This window comes from Cervus canadensis, chromosome 30 (assembly GCF_019320065.1).
Source record: "Cervus canadensis isolate Bull #8, Minnesota chromosome 30, ASM1932006v1, whole genome shotgun sequence".
Taxonomy (NCBI): domain Eukaryota; kingdom Metazoa; phylum Chordata; class Mammalia; order Artiodactyla; family Cervidae; genus Cervus; species Cervus canadensis.
The window spans coordinates 21984519-21998735 of record NC_057415.1 but is presented as its reverse complement, the minus strand read 5'-3'; the positions used below and the strand labels follow the sequence as shown (position 1 = coordinate 21998735).

The following is a 14217-nucleotide window of genomic DNA, read 5'->3' as shown; positions in this document are numbered from 1 at the left end:
AGCGTACTAACTGGGGCCACTGTGTGGGGAGTTGGCTATCTAAGAGTCCAAATAAGAACACTTACTCCCAGAATATCTTGCTAATATGACTCCTGCATGTCAGAGGCCATTCTTACTAAATTAAACTCTCTGCCTGGAGGTTTAATTCCAGGAGGAGGAAGAAGAACAGAGCAACCGGGGAAGCCCTCCACCAGCATCTTATGGAAGGAGGTAGGGAAGGGGTGGATACAGGGGATGAAGGCAAAGCCAACTCTGAGACACTGTTCATAGTTGGACTCATGCAACCCGCCTCCCTTCACCTACTGCCTTGCAGAAGCTGGAGCTCCCTGTATGTGTGTGTTTGCGGGGGTGGCAGGGGTGGGGACAGAAATGTGATGGATAAAGAAGGTTACAAATTCCTGTTGGAGGGCAGGTCTGGTTCCCTCATCCCCTGAATCTGAGATGACTAGGACTGCTTTGATTGGTAAACTATGACAGAGGTGGAGCCGTGCCTGGCCTTCCACTGGACATGTCCACATTGGCATCATGGAGCTGCTACTCGGGACGTTCTACTTCTTTGATGGAGGAACTACCTGGAGGGACCCTGAGACTCCATACAGACGGAGAAGGACCCTGCTGGCTTAGACTTCTAGTCCTTCCTGCCAAGATATGAGGCATGGAAGTGAATTTATCTGGCCCTTCTAGACAAGACCAGCTACCAGCCAAAGACCACCCAAGACTCCGCTGATGCCACATAGAGCAAAAAAAATTGGCCAACTGAGCCCCGCCTGGCCTCGTGACACAATGTATCAAAAAATACTTTTAAAATGATGGTCGTTAAGCCACAAAGCTGTGTCACAGGCAACAGATAACTGGAAGGAAGGAGTGAACATCTCCCACAAAGCGTCTCAAAGGACCCCTTTGCTGATGGTACCATCAAAGCACCAGCAGCATAGCACAGGGGTCTGGCATCTGTCTTCACACTAGCACTGCACATGGGTCCCAGGGAACAGCTGGTCTAGAAACCAACATGCATGTGAAATATATCCTGATTTCCTGACTTTGAAAAGGCACTGTGGGCAGAAGGCACTGCTGGTTTCTGCCTGTGAAACAAGACAATAGCTTGTATGCTTCTACGGCCCTAAGGCAAATTGCATGGGGTTATATTCCTTCAGGGTCTGTCCCTAGAGCCTGATTTCTCAGCCTTGGCTGAACATGGGCACCACTGCTCTGAAACCTGAGCACTGGGATTTTTTAAATTCCCTAATTGATTTAAAATATAGCTCATTCTGAGAACCACTGACCTAGGAACCCTTAAAGGTATCAAAAGAAAGTCTAGGATTACTGCAGGTTAACTTGGAACAAACAAAAATAAAAGAAGAACTTCAACCAGTTTAACTCTGGAATGTGGTGCAGTCTGCCACCTCCCCCTCCCCGAAGGTTAGTTGGAAAGCAGAATTTCAAAATCATATCTGTGTTGAAATTTTAAAAGAAGAGTGTGTGTGTGTGTGTGTGTTCAGACAAAAGTTCTACAAAGCCAACTAGGCAATATTAATTGGTTTCTGGGGTAGAGGGTGGGGGAGGAGGGGAACCAATGGTGGTGAAGGGAAGGGCCATTTTGTGTTGTTACAAGCCCCATTGGTGAGCGTCATCGATGAGTTCTCAATTGGAGTCGTGCGCCACCTGGTGGCTGCCTGGAATTCAAGAGTAGCACCCTCCCTACTCAGCCCACCGGCCCAAGCCTGTTCACACTGGCGGGGTGGGGGCACTGTTTGTAACTGATGGGGTGGTGGGTACGAAGGGAAGGTCTAGGAATAAACGGTCCATGAGGATAGGAAGTACTTGATCCTTCAAATCCCCTACCTAGCCTGTGTCTGAGGCCTGTGTCTAGCATTTTTTGCGGGGTTTAACAGGAGAGCCCCAAGCTTGAACACTGGCCTCCAGGGCTGTGCAGAGCAGTGTAGGACGGCTGGCAGTGGACAAATGAGGAGATGGTGTCGGGCAGGAGGCTAGCGGTTTGTACAGGCTTCAGGTGTAACTGAGTCCACCTTCAGAGTCTAAGTGGGAGCTGCCTTGCACAGGTCAGGTGTACCAAGTGCTGGCTGTCTGGATACAGGTGTGGTTCAGACTCTCAGATACCCAGCATCTCCTAACCCAGCCAGGTGTGTGGTTCAGACTCTCAGATACCCAGCGTCTCCTATACAGGTGTGTGGTTCAGACTCTCAGATACCCAGCGTCTCCTATACAGGTGTGTGGTTCAGACTCTCAGATGCCCAGCGTCTCCTAACCCAGCCAGGTGTGTGGTTCAGACTCTCAGATACCCAGCGTCTCCTATACAGGTGTGTGGTTCAGACTCTCAGATACCCAGCGTCTCCTATACAGGTGTGTGGTTCAGACTCTCAGATGCCCAGCGTCTCCTAACCCAGCCAGGTGTGTGGTTCAGACTCTCAGATACCCAGCGTCTCCTATACAGGTGTGTGGTTCAGACTCTCAGATACCCAGCGTCTCCTATACAGGTGTGTGGTTCAGACTCTCAGATGCCCAGCGTCTCCTAACCCAGCCAGGTGTGTGGTTCAGACTCTCAGATACCCAGCGTCTCCTATACAGGTGTGTGGTTCAGACTCTCAGATACCCAGCGTCTCCTATACAGGTGTGTGGTTCAGACTCTCAGATGCCCAGCGTCTCCTAACCCAGCCAGGTGTGTGGTTCAGGCTCTCAGATACCCAGCGTCTCCTAACCCAGCCAGGCGTGCCGCCACACTTCACTGCCTGTAAAGCTCAATTGTCGCTGACAATACGAGAGAGCACTTGTTCGTGCAGGTGAAGAGGGCTGAGACCATGAAGACCAACTTGTATCCAGTGTTAAGCCCAGCTGCACGTGAATAAGAAATGACAGAGGTCACACATGGCTTACCTCTGCGATTAACAGGGTCCTTAGCAACGTACGCAACGTAGTCTGTTGTGTCCTGTGAAAGAAAAAGGAGATGTCACATCACTAACCACGGGTGAAGCATCGTGTACACAGCAGCTCAGACACCAAGAACAGCCCAAACGACAGACCAGCTAAAGGACATGTCTCGAACTTTAACGGAGGGCAGAGATCACCAGAGATCGGCAGACAGCTCTCGCATACTCACACTGTGAGCAGCAAGGACCTAGAAGGCCCAGGTACTCAACATGTTGGATCACCCAAGGAGTTGTAAAAACACTGATCACTGAGTCCCAGCTCCCAGATAATCTGATTTAACCAGAGTGGATGTGGGCCCCGGACATCAGAATTTTTAAAAGCTCCACAGATAATTCTATTATGGACGAAGGCTGAGAAATACTGCCATCCACTCTCCAACAACGGTGCTCAAATCTGAGCTGGTGTCAAGAGTCCCCGACAAGGCTTGTTACAGTGCAGATTGCTGGGCCCCACCCCATGGTCTCCAACTGGGCAGGTCCGAGCTGAGGGCCCAAAATGTACATTTCTGACAAGCATCCAGGCAGCAGCTGCTGCTGTTGCTGCTGATCTGGGGACCATACTGAGAAAATCAGAAGTGGATGTTCAAAGACTGGTTACAAATACCCCTAATGGGTGGGTGAGATATGATGACTTAATGACTGATTTTAATCCTTTTGAGATGTTTCCAAACTTTGAATTCTATTGAGAAGTCTCCCCCTTACACATGAAATACAAGTCCCCTTGCTGATTCACCTACTTGGCACACAGAGGAATTGATGATCTCAGAAGTGGGCCTAGGCAGCCACGTGGGTTTTATTTTCTAAACAGAGGAACCAACAATTCTCTGAATTCTTGCTTTTTTTTTTTTTTTGGTTGTGCTGGGTCTTCATAGCTGCACGTGGGCTTTCTCTAGTTGCTGCAAGCAAGGGCTACTGGCTAGTTGTGCCCAGGCTTCTCATTAAGGTAGCTTCTCTTGTTGTGGAGCACAGGCTCTAGGGCACGTGGGCTTAGTTGCCCTGCAGCCTGCGAGCTCAATTCCCAGACCAGGGATCAAACCTGTGTCCCCTGCGTTGGCAAGCCAATTCGCAACCACTGGACCACCAGCAGTGGCCACAGGACTGGAAAAGGTCAGTTTTCATTCCAATCCCTAAGAAAGGCAATGCCAAAGAATGCTCAAACTACTGCACAATTGCACTCATCTCACACTCTAGTAAAGTAATGCTCAAAATTCTCCAAGCCAGGCTTCAACAATATGTGAACCGTGAACTTCCAGATGTTCAAGCTGGATTTGGAAAAGGCAGAGGAACCAGAGATCAAATTGCCAACATCCGCTGGATCATCGAAAAAGCAAGAGAGTTCCAGAAAAACATCTATTTCTGCTTTATTGACTGTGCCAAAGCCTTTGACTGTGTGGATCACAATAAGCTGTGGAAAATTCTGAAAGAGATGGGAATACCAGACCATTTGACCTGCCTCTTGAGAAACCTGTATGCAGATCAGGAAGCCACAGTTAGAACTGGACATGGAACTTTCCACAGACTGGTTCCAAATAGGAAAAGGAGTACGTCAAGGCTGTATATTGTCACTGTGCTTATTTAACTTATATGCAGGGTACATCATGAGAAACACTGGGCTGGATGAAGCACAAGCTGGAATAAAGTTTGCTGGGAGAAATATCAATAATCTCAGATATGCAGATGACACCACCCTTATGGCAGAAAGCAAAGAACTAAAGAGCCTCTTGAGGAACATGAAAGAGGAAAGTGAAAAAGTTGGCTTAAAGCTCAACATTCAGAAAACTAAGATCATGGCATCTGGTCCCATCACTTCATGGCAAGATGGAGAAACAGTGGAAACAGTGGCTGACTTTATTTTGGGGGGTTCCAAAATCATTGCAGATGGTGACTGCAGCCATGAAATTAAAAGAAAGACACTTACTCCTTGGGAGAAAAGTTATGACCAACCTAGATAGCATATTAAAAAGCAGAGATGTTACTTTGTCAACAAAGGTTCGTCTAGTTTTTCGTCTAGGCTATGGTTTTTCCAGTAGTCATGTATGGATGTGAGAGCTGGACTATAAAGAAAGCTGAGCGCCAAAGAATTGATGCTTTTGAACTGTGGTATTGGAGAAGAGTCTTGAGAGTCCCTTGGACTGCAAGGAGAGCCAACCAGTCCATCCTAAAGAAAATCAGTCCTGAATATTCATTGGAAGGACTGATGTTGAAGCTGAAACTTCAATACTTTGGCTACCTGATGCAAAGAGCTGACTTATTTGAAAAGACCCTGATGCTGGGAAAGATTGAAGATGGGAGGAGAAGGGGACGACAGAGGATGAGATGGTTGGATGGCATCACTGACTCAATGGACATGAGTTTGAGTAAACTCTAGAAGTTGGTGATGGACAGGGAGGCCTGGCGTGCTAAAGTCGATGGGGTCGCAAAGAATTGGACACACCTGAATGACTGAACTGAACTGAACTGAACTGGACCACCAGGGAAGTCCCATCTCTGAATTCTTAAAAGCAAAAGAAAGACTTTGCTGCAAAGTTGATATTTTCAACATTCAAGAAATTCTCAAGGCAGGGGAACAACTGGTAAAGTTCTCCCCATGGCTGCTGGTATTTCCCCAACGTGATGGTTTCAGAGGATTCCAAGGTTATTTGTTTTTGCTTTTTTTCCCCCAGCATTTGCAAGACTGTCATGAGTTCCTTCATTGTGATTCTCTGTGGGCAGAGAAGACAACCCCTTCTCTCCCTACAGCACTCCAGAAAATCCTCCAATGTGAGAGGGAAAGGGGGAGAGTGAGGGTAGGGGTGGGGTGGTGCCATGGTATGATCATCCATGGCAGGGAGTTCATGGTTCAACGTGTTTTTCCAAATGTCACTCCCCAGAACTCAGCATCACTCACTAAAAAAGGAGAGCGCTTCAAGCAGCTCTTGATATATTGGACTGCTAACCTGGGGTCATTCCCCAGCATGCAGCCTGGCTAAGCTGTTTCCTCTTCCTGCCCAGACCACTCTCCTTTGGTATATTCACAGACTAACCTGGGAATTGGAGTGGGAGACCAACAGTCAACATAGCTTCCGATTGTTTCACCAGGGAAGATCTGCTCAGAATCTGAAGCTATTTTGCAAAAACAAGGATTGTAGCTTGTCATCATAGACACCCTTTCTGGATGCAAGAGATGTGAATGTCAGAAGTGACCTTAGAGAACATTAGTGTTTCTCAATCTGAGATCCATGGGATGCTGGGTTTGGGCAGGTATAGTCTCCAGCTTTTGAGATATCACCAGAATCTCTTTTATGGTTTCCCTTCCATGAAAATCTTAAAAGTTAATACAAGAAAATGCGGGATCATTCGAACAACAACTGTGTCATCAAGTTCTGCATGCAGTTTCAGTGCCAAGATTTTCAGTGGGGTTTCCAACATTCTGGGTGCCAAATTTTTTAAAGAATTAGAGAGAAAAGAACAGCAGACTAGATGGCTTTGCCCCACCTGAAGCAATTTAATGTCACTTTTGTACGCAATGATGTATGACTGAAGTGTTTACTTGAATAGAAGAAATTAGTGGAAGGAGTGAGTCATCCGACACCTGTGATAGTACGGTTGCTGCCCTCAAAAGCACCATGGTGTCCAGTTTTAGAGTCACATTGGGAGCAGAGATTTAGTTTCAGCAAAACTTTATGCATCACAGTAAATTCATTTTACTTTGGATGTTGTCGAGTCTTACTGTTTTTATTTGCACTTCCAAGTTTGATTGGGATTTACAATTCAATAAAAGATGTAAACAAAAGGAGTCTATACATAATTTATTTTTGCATATATTTTGATAACAAAATTAGAGTCCACACTTCTGGCATATACAAGGAAATGATTCTTTTTCAGTCCTTACTCCAGTCTGAGAAATGCTCTGCTGACTCCAAGCTAGGGAAGGAAGGCTAGACAAGAGACATGATATGCCCCTGTCATTCAGCTGATCAGCGGTTAAGCCAAGGACACAGCCTTTCTGATGCCAAAAATGATGCACTTCTGGCACAGTAGGGAAATGTATTGCTATTCAAAACAATGCTATTGACATCACCCAGTCACACAGTGAGCACTCTAAGTTCCAAAGATGGGGATGCCAAGGGCTTATTCTGTATTTATACATGTGTCTTCTCACTCCCAAGCTTTTCTGAGCCCAACCATTATTCTGGCATTCTTTTTAGTGATCTTTTAGAACTGCTAATAATAGTAGGTAATAATTGTAGTATGCCTATTTATTGTAAGGATTAACAGTCTGTCTTATTCATCTTATTCTTATAATGAATAAGAATAAAACAATTATAATGAATAAGAATAAGACAGATACTGTCTTATTCCAGTCTGTCTTATTTGAATTTTCAAAACACCATATTCTTACCCAGTAAACTGAGGCACAAAGCGAAAAATTGACACATACTTAGTATCAGAACAAGGAAGAGAAATAAGAATTGTTAGTTTTATTTAAAACATCTACCAATTGAAATGGTTACAAATAAATTTGGAGTGGGAACTCAGGCACAAGGTGATATTCATTTGAATTGCTTAAAATTAAAAAGTAACTAGGTTTCTTATCCCCTAGAATCATAACATTTTTGTATCAGAAAAAACATTAATAGTTATGAATTACTTTAGGGGTCACTGAAATGTTTCCTTTGTTAAGAAGAGGTGATGATGAAAACTGAAAATAGTTTACAGATCTTAGTGCATCCTGGATAAGAAAAAATAGTTTCAACACAGGACAATGTATTTGACTTTCCAGTTCCCATATCTTTGCACCTCCTCTCATAGCATCATCATGAAGATGAGGTTTGAGACAAGTTCTTGAAAGGAGATGTTGATGCAGGTGTTCAGTGTTTCTGCATCTTATTTTTCAAACTGGGTCAACTTCCAAATTTGAGAAACTGGTTTCAAGCATTACATTAGGCAAGAAGTAGACAACCAGTGCAAAATAATCAGACCTGTTTACAGATGTAAGTATAGACATGTGCTCTTCACATCAGGTGGCCAAAGTATTGGAGTTTCAGCTTCAGCATCAGTCCTTCCAATGAATATTCAGGACTGATTTCCTTTAGGATGGACTGGTTGGATCTCCTTGCAGTCCAAGGGACTCTCAACAGCCTTCTTCAACACCACAGTTCAAAAGCATCCATTCTTCGGTGCTCAGCTTTCTTTATAGTCCAACTCTCACATCCATACATGACTACTGGAAAAACCATAGCTTTCACTAGATGGACCTTTGTTGGCAAAGTAATGACTCTGCTTTTTAATATGCAGCCTAGGTTGGTCATAACTTTTCTCCCAAGGAGTAAGCATCTTTTAATTTCATGGCTGCAGTCACCATCTGCAGTGATTTTGGAATCCCCCAAAATAAAGTCTGTCACTGTTTCCACTGTTTCCCCATCTATTTGCCATGAAGTGATGGGACCAGATGCCATGATCTTGGTTTTCTGAATGTTGAGCTTTAAGCCAACTTTTTCACTCTCCTCTTTCACTTTCATCAAGAGGCTCTTTAGTTCTTCTTCGCTTTCTGCCATAAGGGTGAAACTTTAGCAGAGGTTTAAGGGCAAAGAGCCATCTACAGGGTGGCCAAGTCCTTCTCCTGCCAGTGCCCTTGGTTCACACATCTCCCTGTCTCAGACCCTTGAGATGCAGCCTGTATCTCCCCAGCAGGAGCACCTGAGTGATGCTGGGAAGATGGGGGTGATACCTCCCCAGAGGCTGCAGCAGGTGGGGGAGAGAAGGGCAAGTACAGGCTTTCCTGTAGCAAATACACTCAATGTCATGGTTACACTGTCCTTTGGAAAATGTGAGACTGGAACCAGCAGAAGAAATCACTCCCTTGATTTGGCTTTCAATGTGCCAACAGCAGTTTTACAATCAGGCTACCCAGGTAGGAGTGTGGAAGAAAGGTATATGAGTTAAACATGGAGTCTGGGAAAAATCCCCTTTCCTGGCTAGAAATAGACAAGGTCCCTGGCCTTGGGATAAGAAGTAATTAATATAATGCACTGATTACTCAGACTATCTTGGACCAGTAAGCCTTACATAAAATCTGAATACTGCCTACTGACAATTTGATAAAATAATACAAACAGCAAAAAGGATAACAAAAATACTGTCCTGCCTGAGGAGGGAGTGGTTTTCCTGACACTGAAGCTGAATGCTAGCCTTGTATCGTAAATTTCCTGACCATATGTGGGGAGCAAATTCCCTAGTTAGGCCACCTTCTTAATAAAAGAAGCAACAAAAACTGGAACATTCTCCTATTCCCTATCCTCTCTCTCCACAACTCCTTCCCTGTTGGGAAAACAAATCATTAAAAGACGACAGTGTTAAATTTGGAGAGAAAAATACCAATTTCAAATATTTATGAATAAGTCAGAGTAAGTAAATTCACAGCCTTTGAGTAAACTTAAAATCCCAAAATGGAGAACTCCGGGGAAGAGCCAAGAGAAAAACAGAAACACAGCAAGGCTGGCAGGGTCAGGCGCACACGCCGGCCACTTTGGAAACTAGGGAGCTATGCCACTACACCTTAAGAAAGCCACTGCTTCAGAGACTTTTGACAGCTTTTGACTAATGAAATGAAATTTAATAGTAGGTCGTTGCCATGTGTCAACCCTAAAAAAAATGATAGGAAGAGCTTATGGAATGGAAGCCGAGGTAGCTGGTATCACAGTTAAATTTCCTGACAGGGTTCTAAGAGGCATGCTTTTGAAGCAGGGTCCCTTCTCAGCAACTCTGACAAAAACAAGCGAAAATAACTCCAGGGGTACTTACCGGGTCTCCCCCGGAGGCAAAGGAGATGGACTGCATGTGATGATTCGCTATAATCTGCCAGGCCGAAAACAAGAAACAAAGATGTACTGTTATTAGCCTTCCCATGTCTTGGAAAACAAACTGTTTGTTGGCAGACAACACAAATCAATAAGGTTTCCTGAAAACTGGTAAAATTGGTACCCAATGAAAAGAACAATTATAAAAGTGGTAACAATAGATAACCTCCAGTGAACTTTCACAGCATCTAACTGCGCATCTAACTACTTTGCCAGAATTATCTCATTTACATCTCACAGCAGCCCTGTGAGGTAAGAACTATTGCAATCCCATTTTACAGATGAAGAGCCAGAGGCTCCCAGGGGCTAAGCAAGCAGTTGGCTCAAAGCTCTATAGCTAATAAAAGGCAGAGTTGGGACCTGAATACAGAGGGTCTTAATAACCATGCCTCTTTGAGAAGGAAAACGTCTCATCCACACACCAAAACACTTCAACTGTGCAGTTTGTTTCCAAAGGCACATAGGGTCTAAAGACCCCATAGCTGGAGGGGAGGGAAATGTGGCTGTCCCCTACTTCATCCGGTTTATAGCATGAGCACACGAATTAGCCTATATCCAAGATCAAAATCAATGCCCTCTCCAGCACTCTTGTCATTGATCACTTTAAAAACCAGCAAGGATGTTCCAAGTTAATTTTAAAATGGGAAATTTCCATTAGCATTATCAACTGCAGCATACAGAGGAATTGAGTAGACACTGAGCAAATTAGAAGCTGCCCTAAATTTAAAAAGCTACATAAGTCTTCCCTGCTATTTTTATCTTTTTAAAGACAATGCAATGACACTGAAGTAAATTTCCGGGGGTGGGAACAGCACTCTTGCCTCCAGCCCAGCATAACCAAGTTTGTTTCTGCACAGCCCCCTCAGGCCCTCGCCAGCAGGCAGGCAGGCAGGCAGAATTCACAGAGCCGTAATCCTACCATCCAAGGGATTTTTCCGATCGTGCGCCAGTAAAACTCAAAGCAAAGCTATAACTGAATTATAAGATAAAATGAGATATTTTTAAATGCCTACTTCAGTTGTTGGCACTCACGAAACTACTCAGAATCTAGAAGAATCCTGAGCATACACATGAATAGAAACAGTGAGTCTAGCTCTGTAGCCTGTACTCAAACCGAGCTGGATCAGACTAATAGTTGCCTTTTGCAGCTTTCCGTTTCCTGCCTCTAGTCTAGGGGTAGAGGGCTCCCAGGAGAGCAGTGAGGACGTAGCAGTCCCCAAATGATGACAAACTGTGACTTCTAAAGTTGTTCGTTTCTGTTTGTTAATTTTTTTAATTTTTTTATTCTAAAGCAGCCCTAAAGCTGAGGTTTGGAAATCAAAGATTTCAGAATAAAATGGACATCATATTTGGTCAACATGACCATTACTGTGTGATTTTATGCTGTCCCTTTGGGTAGAGTAGAAATTGAAAAGGAGAGTAAGAAAATGAGAGCTAATTAACTAAAAGATGTGTTTTGCTCTGAGGGTGTTTCATCTTGCTTCTCCTTGCGAGCTCTGCAGAGGAGAGCTAGGACTGCATTTCTGTTGTCTCTCTGGATTGGGAAGGGCATGCCCACTCAAGCTCCTTCTCAATTTGCTACAGCCAGGCCTAAACTCGGGAGAGGCTGAGGGATGTGAGCTCTGTCTCCTGCCAAACCTTCCTCAGACTGTGCTCATGTCATCTGCGCTGGCATCTCCCAGGACTCTTGAGCCTAGCACTCCCTCCCAAGGGCAGGACCATGAGACCAGAACACACCCAACCAGCCCCCAACCTCAGGATGGGGAAGGCCAACCATTGTGACCTCATCCTTTCTGCTCTGAGAGCCTGCCTCTCTCTCTCTTTTTATTTTTTGAGGTAGGACACGAAGTATAAGGTGGAATTACAATGATTTCACAAAATTGAGGACCATGGCCTGAGGATTCCTAGAGACAAAAGATGCAACAGTCACATGCAATAAAAATGGAAGAGAACAGACTGTGGTTGCCAAGCGGGGAGAAGGAAAAAGGGAAACACTGGGAGTCGGGGATTAGCAAATACAAACCTTTATATAGAGAATGGATAAACAACAAGGTCCTACACTATGGCACGGGGAACTATGTTCAGATCATGTGATAGATCATAATGGAAAAGAATTTTTGAAAGAATATATACATATAAATACATATATAACTGAATCACTTTGCTGTACAGTAGAAATTTACAAAACATTGCAAATCAACCATATTCAATGTTTAAAAAAAAAAAGAATGAAAGTGGGCATGTGAGGGGAACCCTGAGGAAACCTATCTCATTAACTTTCACGCTCAATCACGCTGCATCCCAAGCCTCCACAGCTAGAGGCAGCTCCAGAGAGAGGCTGAGCCCATGGCATCTTTCTAATCTACCACGAGATGACTGGTTACCATCCCTCAGAAGGGCCGATGAGAAAAGACAAGGAATTATCCACCAGTTGAGTGAGGACAGAGGAATGGAGTGAGAAGTGGAACCCAGTATGCCAAAGCACAGCCTAGGCATTGCCTCTCGTTTCTATGCCAGATGTAGAATTTACTTCAGCATCTGGGGTTGGAGGTGGAGTCCTGTTCATCCTAAATGAAGCTGGGCAGGCTGCTTGCTCACCTGAGGGTGTGGAAATCAATAAATATAACTATGTTTAGCAAGATGAAAGTAACCCTGGGCATTCCCGGTAACACACTGCGGAGTGGGGAAGTGCGTCACTCACAGGTCTGTGGATCGCCCAGCCTCCTCCATGGAGACACACCTGAATCCCAGCTTCCACTCCGCCAGCAGAACCCCAGGCTGAGCTGAGCATGTTCACTTCCTTTGTCTCCTCTGGCCTTCAGAACCAAAGTTCTCTTGGTTCCAGGACAGCTACTCATACACCCACCTTCCCAGCTGAAGGAACTAACAGTCAAAGAAACTCAAATGACAGGCAGTGTGGAAAAACCCAACTACCTTAACAGAGTCCGCCTCAGTAAGCTTCCTCACCCCCACCTCTGTCAGCCAGGACCCCGCCACACTGGTGTGCCACAGATGCACCTCGTCACATCAACTCCATGACAGTCTCAACTGTGAGAGGCTCCAAAATAATGACCCGCTAAGAAATTAAAAATACTATCAATTAAACCACAGCATGTGACCATTTCAAAGATAATAAATGTGGAAATTAAATGTGGGCTGTAGAACCAACAAATACAACGCAAGAGAAAACAAAATGGGGCAAAGGGACATTGATAGGAAAGTTTTGCATACACAAATACACCTCTTTTTAACTCTAAGTAAATCAGTGATTTCATGCATTTTCCTTCCTTCCCTCAACAAAAAAAAGGTAATTTATAACAGAATTCAAAAGACCCAATTCCAGCTATCACTCACTTGATGAACTTTAAAAGTGGCCAGAGTTTGTAGACTGGTGAAAACTTTATACAAATGTGTTTCACAGGGGCCCAATAAAGCTGGAAAAAGGAAGCCCTTTCAAACAACCACGGTTTGGGGGTTCTGGGCAGGGCAGGGCATGGGCGCCTACAGACCTGTTTGGAGTCCGGCGTCCGCAGGTTCAGGCTGGCGGTGGAAATAGTCAGGGAAATGCTCATGCCTGCAAACTGGAGGTTGCTCTTGCCCAAGATGCTGGACAACATTTTGCTTGGAGGCTGTGAAATGAAGAAGCATTATTTTAGCTTTCCATTCTCTGGAGGCCGCACTGTCAGGGCCCCCACACTGTCCCATCCGCCACACCTCCAGCCTCCACCTTCCCCTCTCATCAGGCCCGTGAAGGCAATGTCCCAGAAACGAGCTGGGAGGGTGGCATCTGACCCTAACACATTAATTCTAGAGTATGCAGTTTGCAAACTAAAACACCTAACACGCACACACTGAGATGAGGACCTTGCAGGGAGGTCAGAGGTGTCAATACAGCAAGTAGCTCGTGTTGGGATGCATCTCATGGCAGTCACTCATAAGCCTCAGGAAAGCATCAAAGGCCACAAGTTTTGCAGCCTCAGAAACTGGCTTCATCCCACCAGGAAACTACTCAGGACTAGACTAAATGGACCAGCTCATGGGGCTGATGAACAATCAAAAGGTCCAGTTAAAACTGTTGGGTCTGGGGCCAGCACAAGGATGGACAGACCCAGTTCTGCTCCAACTGGTGCATAAAACAGTCCTCCAGAACTCTCCTTGGCACAGGGACCAGTTGCCCCCCATACTTCCTTTTCAGATTAGAACATGCCCTCTTCTAAGATGCCAATGCACATTAGTTCTTAACCAGGCAGGCACTATTTTTGAATCCCCTGCCAGAGCTATCTAAAAAGAGAGATGCCTGAGGCCCACCCAGGAGATTCTGATTAAGTATACCAGAGTGAAGCCTCAAAATAGAAACTGCTTCCCCCACTTTTGTCAAGAGAACCCTGAGAACTGCTGGTCAAGTACCATATGACTTTAAAAGCATTCCTGTT

At 45.0% G+C, this 14217-nt stretch overlaps 1 protein-coding gene across 3 annotated transcripts in view; it reads right to left on the bottom strand.

The window, feature by feature from the left end:
* SHC3 (SHC adaptor protein 3) overlaps nucleotides 1-14217 on the bottom strand; it is a 191106-nt gene that overhangs the window by 63967 nt on the left and 112922 nt on the right. For all 3 annotated transcript variants that reach the window (XM_043453207.1, XM_043453208.1, XM_043453206.1), the window contains 3 exons: nucleotides 13294-13413; nucleotides 9729-9782; nucleotides 2893-2944 (listed from right to left, as the gene is read on the bottom strand). In XM_043453207.1, the coding sequence (XP_043309142.1) occupies nucleotides 2893-2944; nucleotides 9729-9782; nucleotides 13294-13413 (226 nt within the window). The remainder of the gene's footprint in view (nucleotides 1-2892; nucleotides 2945-9728; nucleotides 9783-13293; nucleotides 13414-14217) is intronic.